Here is a 7,964-nt window from a genome sequence, read left to right as displayed (position 1 = left end):
AGATGCTCCAACCGTACGGATGTTAATATCTATATATTTTAGTGACATGATAAAAATTTTAGAAAAAAATAAATTTATTTTGTTTGTTATTTTGACAATCAACCACTTGTTTGAACAATACTTGTAACTAGTGTTTAGTCTCGTATTCATATTTTGATTTTTTTAAAAATATTTATAGATGATCCAACCGTACGGATGTTAAGATCTATATATTTTAGTGACATGACAAAAGTTTTAGAAAAAAATAAATGTATTTGGTTTGTTATTTTAACAGTCAACCGGTGTTTTGACCTTTACTTGTAACTAGTGTTTAGTCTCGTATTAATGTTTTGATTTTTTAAATAATATTTATAGATGATCCAACCGTACGGATGTTAATATCTATATATTTTAGTGACATGATAAAAATTTTAGAAAAAAATAAATTTATTTTGTTTGTTATTTTGACAATCAACCACTTGTTTGAACAATACTTGTAACTAGTGTTTAGTCTCGTATTCATGTTTTGATTTTTTTAAAAATATTTATAGATGATCCAACCGTACGGATGTTGAGATCTATATATTTTAGTGACATGACAAAAGTTTTAGAAAAAAATAAATGTATTTGATTTGTTATTTTAACAGTCAACCGGTGTTTTGACTTGTACTTGTAATTAGTGTTTAGTATCGTATTAATGTTTCGATTTTTTAAAAAATATTTATGAATAATCCAACCGTACGGATGTTAAGATCAATATTTTTTAGTGATATGACAAAATTTTTAGAAAAAAATAAAAGTATTTGGTTTGTTATTTTAACAGTCAACCGGTGTTTTGACCAGAATTTTTTAATTAAGCTCAGCTCGGCTCGGCTCGGCTCGGCTCGGCTCGACTCGGCTCGTTTTGATGGAGAAAGCTCGTGTTCGGCTCGTGTTCGGCTCGGTTCGACTCGACTCGATTTTGTTCGATAAAAGCTCGTGTTCGGCTCGTTCGTTAACGAGCTCGAGCTCGAACACAGGTTTTTGTTCGTTAAGAAAGCTCGGCTCGTCAGAAAAAAAATTAAAGCTCGGCTCGGTTCGGTTCGATCAAAACTCGACTCGGCTCGGTTCGTGAACAACTGCTCTTATTTCATTGAATTCATTTTTGTGGACATATTTGCAAGTCATAAATTATACGAAGAAAACAGTAATTTAGCTTGTCGTATTTTTCTAATAAGATAACCATATAAAAGCAGAATTTTGTTTTTAATTGTGTAAGCATGGCCTCATCATAAATGGTAGTAGGTAAATTAAACAAGAAGAGGGTTTAAGTTGGTTACATCTGCTTTGATTTTGGGAGCCAAATGACTTTTTGGCAGATGGGGTTGGCTGGAGCCTGGAAGGAAAGAGTAAAAGGTTTAGCAAACAATGTTTTCTTAGTCATATACCAATCATCAATATATCTCAATGAACGGATCCATACCCCATACACATGCAATTCATCATACACAGCTAAACCTTTTAATCTAGTGTCCAGGTATCTGCAATAGAAGTGTAACAAAGTTATGGACCGCTCGAGAATGTTATATTTTGGGATAATAATGATCATATATTGTTGTGAAAGAAGTTTGAGTGAAAATGTTGGAAATCTTGTTCCTGATTACTACAAGGAAAGATGCCCCATGGTGGAAGAGATAGTGCAACGTCAAGTTCAAATTGCACTTCTTAAAGATCCAAGAATGGCTGCTTCTCTTCTTCGCTTGCATTTCCATGATTGTTTTGTTATGGTTAAATCTTTTACCCCTTCCTTTCAATTACCATGGAAATGGCATATCATTGATTATTTTCCCCTTGCTATCTGTTTTTCTGTGTGGTAGGGATGTGATGCATCAGTTCTTTTGGACAGTTTTGAAGGTATGGTAAGTGAAAAACAAGCAGCGCCAAACTTAAATTCTCTGCGAGGATTCGACGTCATTGATAAGATTAAGTGTATTCTAGAGGAGGCTTGTCCTCATACAGTCTCTTGCGCTGATGTTTTGGCTATTGCTGCCAGAGATTCTGTTGCATTGGTACATCTCAGCTATTCCCTTGCATGTGTGCGTTTTTTTTACTGAGGGAAGAAATGATACGATTGATTCAGGGTTGTTTTAAAATTGGGGATACACGTTTACCACTAAGCTATTTCTTGACCCTCTTGTGTTGTTTTTAGCCCCCGCAATATATAGAGCATCTCAAATAGGGGTTATCAAGAGGTTGCCAAAGTTTATGTGGCAAGCCACTCTTGATTGCCTACCTATTGGAGTTGGTGGGTTTCTATAAAGTTGACAACACACATATACAAGTTCATAAAATATATATCATCAATACTTTTTTCAGTTAAAGAGTCATTTGCAATTAAATTATAGGCAACTTTCATGAGTTGCTGACTATTGGAGTAGAATGTTGCTGAGTTGACATGAAATTGAGTTATAATAAAACCTTAATACATGTGATGATTTGTGGATGGTTGACAACTATGTTGGCAATCTTTAGCAGAGATGCTCTTACACTAAAAGAATCCTCTTCTTTTTTCTTTCTGAAAAGTGACCTAAATAATATTGATTTTCTCTTATTTTTGTTTCACAATAGAGAGGTGGACCATGGTGGAATGTTTATCTAGGAAGGAAAGACTCTTTGAAAGCCAGCTTCAATGGAGCCAATCAATTCATCCCCACTCCCAATTCTTCTCTGGAGACTCTCATTGCCAATTTCAAAGTACAAGGTCTTGACATTGGAGACTTGGTTGCTTTATCTGGTAATACTTAGTTATAAAACATTAACACTTTCTGTTACATTTTATTTCCTTCCAAAATAAAGAGACAATGCTCAAGTCTCTTTGGGTAAATGTCGTAATATATTGTTACTAACAAGGTGAGTCCCATTATAGGAAGTCACACAATGGGAAAGGCAAGATGTGTAAGCTTTAGGCAAAGGATATATGACAGGAACTCTGAAGAATATCTAGAATATTATCGTCACAGCGACAGGACAAAAATCTTCAGAAGAGTTTTGAAGTCTATATGTCCGCAATCAGGGAGAGATAATGCAGTTGCACCACTTGACTATAAGACTCCGACGAGGTTTGATAATCACTACTACCACAACATAGTTGAAGGGAAAGGATTATTACAATCGGATAATGTGTTAGTAAGTCAGGATTATGAAGGAGAAATTAGAAAACATGTGTGGGGTTATGCAAAAGATGAAGAATATTTCTTCAATTCATTTGCAAACTCTATGATCAAAATGGGAAACATTAATGTACTCACTGGAGAAGAAGGAGAGGTAAGGAAGAGTTGTAGATTTGTGAACTAGTTGGTAGCTCTTTGCAGTTTATGATTATCATATGTTCTGAAACTAGAAAGAGTTTATTTGGACCAAAAAGGGAAAAATTCGTATGCAATTATTTCAGATTTCAAAGTCCTGATATATTACCCTTTTCCGCAAAAATGATAGAAAAAGCAAAATACATTGGTTTCAACAACCTCCAATCCCAACAAATTCTCTCTTATTTGGCTTCTGTTTTAGTTGTTCATCACTGATGGTCCCTTGATACTCCAAGCATCCAAACTGTCTATAGTGATAGGCTCGGTGCCATTATTGAACACAAACAGATGAGCATCATCATATATTGCTACATTTGGATAAACTCGAGAAGTTATGCATGTTTTTCCTCGAGCACCAAAACTTTCAACTACTGAATTATCAATCTGCAACATATATAAAACACGATTTAATTGATAAATTTACAACAAATTATATATTACATTAAAAACATAAATACAACCCCAAGAAGCACCAGGTTTCCAACATTATTTCACATGTTATCACTTTGAAAATGCAGAAACTACAGATATACCCCAAGTTATTCAGAAAATGTATTAAATTTAAAGATTTTCACTAATTCTTAATTTATTAGATATATAAACAGTTGAAGAGTCTAGGAATCCAAGAGCACATACCAAGCTTCTAAGAGAAATTCTTTTATCGGATAGTTGTACATCTACAAATCCTGCAAATGATGGCTTGTATAGTCCCTCTGCCGTGGAAGACCTTAAGTTATAACAAATTGGAGAAACACATGATAAATTAGTTAGGTTTGTCCACAAAAATTAGCAAATAAAACCTATACATGTATAACTTAAGTGAGCACCGTTTTGCATCAGAGCACATTAGAACTTTAAGTTTCTCTTGTGCCTTAAAAATTCTGAAGAAGACAGGAGTATATTCCTCTAGTTTTTCTGAGGCCAATGTCGCAAACCCAAATGGTCCGAGTCCACCTTTAACGGTTGATCCCATCAAGTCACAAACATCAATAGCGTCTAAGTTAACCCAATTTGGATCAAACAATTCAGCTTTATCCAAGCTCTTGAAGGAGAATGTTGCATCAACATCGGCCTAAACATATAGAAATCTATTATGTATACAAACTAAATAATGTTATACTTTTGAGGGTCATTTCATTTATACATGACATGAACATACCTGTGCAGCTGTTATTCCTTTTACTTCAACAAGATCTCCCATATTAAGCACTTGTTTTCCCATATGTACCTTTTGCCCTCTCAACGCTTCTATCTCTTCAATTGGCCATTGTGTCAACTGTTTGCCATTTTGATCCAACCATAATCTTCTTGGAATTAACTAAGGGAAGAATGAGCATTAATATTATATTAGTTAAAAAATATATAAGTTAAGTTGATCGATCTAGTTTTTAAGATAGTAGGACAAACACCGATCATAATAGTACAGGTCATGATCTACGACACAACTGATTTGCAGTATGCAAGGTAAATTAATGTAAACGGATGTAAGAAAGGCAATGACAACCAAAATAAAACAATAGTTGTAAACTAGAACTATGAATATGTAATTAATTTCATTACCTGAATTCCAGCCCATCCCTTCTGAACATCATCAGTTTTACTGTCCGACTCATTAGCCCAACCCCACAAGATTCTTCTCTGCTTGTTTGGATCAAAGAATGTCTTTGAAGCATAGAAGTTGCCATAATCATATCTTAGCCCAGCCCAGCCATCAATAGATGTGTTATCAGGAACATAGATATCTTTGACTCGGTTGTATGTTCCAATAGTGTAGTACTCATATCTAGTTGAATCTAAACTAACCTTCAACACATGCTTAATTTCCTGACCATTTTCTGACGTGTCCAACCCATTTGTTGTTTTAAGTGCTACAGGGTAAAAATCAGGGCATTCCCACATTCCAGTGCGGTCTTTTGAGTGTAAAGGGTGTTTGGCCTTTGCCCATTTCATGAAATTTCTACTTCTATATAAGTAAGCAATGCCTCTATGTTTTCTTCGGCTACCTACCAGTATTTTCCAATGGACACCGTCAAACCATGCAGTGGTTGGATCACGAAATGCAGATGAGTTTTCAGTACGGGCACTGACCAAAGGATTGTTGTCTGGTTTAACCCATTCACGAAGATAAGGATCTGAATAATTAGCAGGAACAGCATAGTTTTGTACTTGGGTATTTTCCGGTGCAGGTGTCACTATTCCAGTATATAATATGATGGGCTTTTCACCAGGAAGCATGGTTGCTGAGCCAGACCAACATCCATATTTATCAAAGGGTTTTGATGGGAAAATTGCTGGTTCTAGTGCAACCCAGTTGATTAAGTCTTTCGAAACTGAGTGAGCCCATACAATGTTCCCCCAAACTGCACCTTTGGGGTTGTACTGATAAAACAAATGGTAAAATCCTTTGTAGTACATTGGTCCTGTACAAATGTTAAAACATCAGGATCATAGTTTGTTTTACTCGATCCGCGCGAATACTTTAGTATTTCATATAGATCATTTTTAACATACCATTCGGATCTGTAAGTTTGTTTGTTTAATCGCCCGCATTGAACATGCAACATGAAAAAAAGAAGTAAAAAGAATTAGGTCTACATGTATAGATACCCTAACACAATTATTGTATGTTGAAGAGTTTCTTAGAAGTGTAGGCCAATCAGGTCACTAGTCAGTAGTCATAAACATATAGAAAAACATAATTATACATGCATGGTAAAAGCTGTTGACGTAGGAATGGAGTGACAATCAAGTATGAGTGAGAATCGCACCGACGAGACGACAGAGGATAAATCTTTACCATTAGGTTACCCCATCAAGCTTATGAATGAAATGACAACTAATAAAGTAAGAATGTTAATTTGCATATATACCGTTGATCCAATGCTTTACAGGTTGAAAATGGTAACCAGTTCTGTGGATTAACTGAACATTGACTGCTGAAACAGATTCAAGTTGAGGAAAAACTTCATGAGAAGCTTCAACGCCATTAATTATATTCACATCCAGAAAGATTATTAAAAGGATTGCCAAGATATATTTAGATGAAATAACAAGTGCCATTTTGATATAGGACTACCAGAAATAATGATCATGGAACAACAAAACACTAGTGCCGGTAGATAAATAACAACTGAGATATGGTTATAGTGGTGGACTGAGTATACCAAAACCAAAACCAAAACAAAACAAACTCGCCCGTGATTTTAGAACAGCCAAGTGATTAGTGATAGATTTAAATGTATAAAAACTTGACACAAATATATATATAAACATAGCAAAAATATAGGGATTCGAAACTACATTTACTTAGAACATGAGATTTAATTTTTCTTATATAAAAAAGTAGGGCGAGATATCCCGAATATCTTTCCCAAAATATTTACGTGACTGATCTTAATTTAAATGCATGCGGAGTCTTATATTATATTATAAGGAAGGTTGCCAACTATTAATATGACACATCATATTTGGAAAAAAATTTGGGAACTTTTTTTTGGGAAAATCTTTACTTACTTCTCTCATTCATTCTTTTGGGTCATAATAATTTGATTTTGTTTAACATTTTTTTTAATATAATTTAATATTTCTTAATATATTTGATTTTATATTAGTATCAAACTCGTCAACTAATTTGCGACGACCTCATAATATTTTTTTTATTATTCTAAAGTTGACTATTAAAAAAAATTGGGAAAAAATAGTATCATGTAAATTAATAAACATTATATTGTACAAAGTATGTATAAACAATAAAAAATTATGCATATTCTTTATATTGATTTTATTTAACGCTGGCAACCTCCAAAAATCAAATTCACTGTGTTTCTTCTGCGTATGAAGTTTTTCCAACGTCTAAGATTTAGTAAAAAAATTAAACTGATAAACTGAAATAATTTAATATATTGTTTGACATCATTTATAAGAGTTAAATTCTTGATACTGGTAAACTCTTAATGAAAACCTCCATCCAAATTTTATTGGTTGTTTATTGTGCAACGTCAACACCTTACATACATTTACAATAAGATTTTGATAAAAAACATCAACGATGAGATAAGGCATCCTTGGTACATCCTCCAAAAATTCTCGGAAGTATATATATATATATATATATATATATATATATCTATATATATAAAATAAGCTGTTTCTATCAATAAACAAAACGCTTGGGGAACTTCGATGTGGTTCGAGTTCTCGAGATATGATAGGATTCTTTTAAGTACTTGGAGGGGTAGACTCTAGTACTATGTGTACTAGGGAGACTACCAAAGATATCGCAGACGAAGGTACTCTGTGTACTAAAGAACTTGTGAAGTATATGTATACCCAAAATAGAACACGTAGCCCGAATGCGACAATGGTGATAACCGGGATACGAAGGATACGAAGGCGTCATCCTTCTACTAGTAGAAAAGATTACTATTTCCGCAATACGACTGATCATCGTATGCGGTGGCTCCAGTGAATGTCCTAAATTCTTCCAATTGGAATTGTGATGCAATACCGTAACCCAAGTCTAGGTGCTGGATTTACCATTAAGGTATTCGCATGATAATAAATTCACTAAAGAATTATTTTCAAAAGAAGGTGTGTATCACCAAAGAAAACTATTTTTGAATAAAACATATTTATCATATA

General features: G+C 33.9%; 2 protein-coding genes across 2 annotated transcripts; one reads left to right on the top strand and one right to left on the bottom strand.

Annotated features, from left to right (window-relative positions):
* Positions 1 to 1,363: 1,363 nt before the first annotated feature.
* LOC141679065 (peroxidase 20) lies at positions 1,364 to 3,312 on the top strand. Its single transcript, XM_074485545.1, has 4 exons — positions 1,364 to 1,745; positions 1,836 to 2,027; positions 2,587 to 2,752; positions 2,885 to 3,312. The coding sequence occupies exons 1-4, from the start codon at positions 1,524 to 1,526 to the stop codon at positions 3,310 to 3,312; spliced, it is 1,008 nt and encodes a 335-aa protein (XP_074341646.1). The 5' UTR covers positions 1,364 to 1,523.
* A 70-nt stretch (positions 3,313 to 3,382) lies between these two features.
* LOC141679066 (beta-fructofuranosidase, insoluble isoenzyme 2) lies at positions 3,383 to 6,392 on the bottom strand. Its single transcript, XM_074485546.1, has 7 exons — positions 6,194 to 6,392; positions 5,835 to 5,843; positions 4,884 to 5,743; positions 4,483 to 4,641; positions 4,151 to 4,395; positions 3,960 to 4,050; positions 3,383 to 3,707 (listed from the first exon to the last, which is right to left on the bottom strand). The coding sequence occupies exons 1-7, from the start codon at positions 6,381 to 6,383 to the stop codon at positions 3,522 to 3,524; spliced, it is 1,740 nt and encodes a 579-aa protein (XP_074341647.1). The 5' UTR covers positions 6,384 to 6,392; the 3' UTR covers positions 3,383 to 3,521.
* Between the last annotated feature and the right edge of the window lie 1,572 nt (positions 6,393 to 7,964).

This window comes from Apium graveolens, chromosome 8, assembly GCF_009905375.1.
Source record: "Apium graveolens cultivar Ventura chromosome 8, ASM990537v1, whole genome shotgun sequence".
In the NCBI taxonomy this organism is placed as follows: domain Eukaryota; kingdom Viridiplantae; phylum Streptophyta; class Magnoliopsida; order Apiales; family Apiaceae; genus Apium; species Apium graveolens.
Note: the sequence above shows the minus strand (reverse complement) of the source record. Positions and strands in the feature narration are given on the sequence as shown.

Excerpts from the sequence above, each read along its gene's own strand:
- LOC141679065 (XM_074485545.1), top strand. The coding sequence starts at position 1,524 with ATGGACCGCTCGAGAATGTTATATTTTGGGATAATAATGATCATATAT. Across the intron at positions 1,746-1,835 it reads TCCATGATTGTTTTGTTATG|GGATGTGATGCATCAGTTCT; the intron begins GTTAAATCTTTT and ends TCTGTGTGGTAG. Across the intron at positions 2,028-2,586 it reads CCAGAGATTCTGTTGCATTG|AGAGGTGGACCATGGTGGAA; the intron begins GTACATCTCAGC and ends GTTTCACAATAG.
- LOC141679066 (XM_074485546.1), bottom strand. The coding sequence starts at position 6,383 with ATGGCACTTGTTATTTCATCTAAATATATCTTGGCAATCCTTTTAATA. Across the intron at positions 4,051-4,150 it reads ATGTGCTCTGATGCAAAACG|GTCTTCCACGGCAGAGGGAC; the intron begins GTGCTCACTTAA and ends TTATAACTTAAG. Across the intron at positions 3,708-3,959 it reads GAATTTCTCTTAGAAGCTTG|ATTGATAATTCAGTAGTTGA; the intron begins GTATGTGCTCTT and ends TATATGTTGCAG.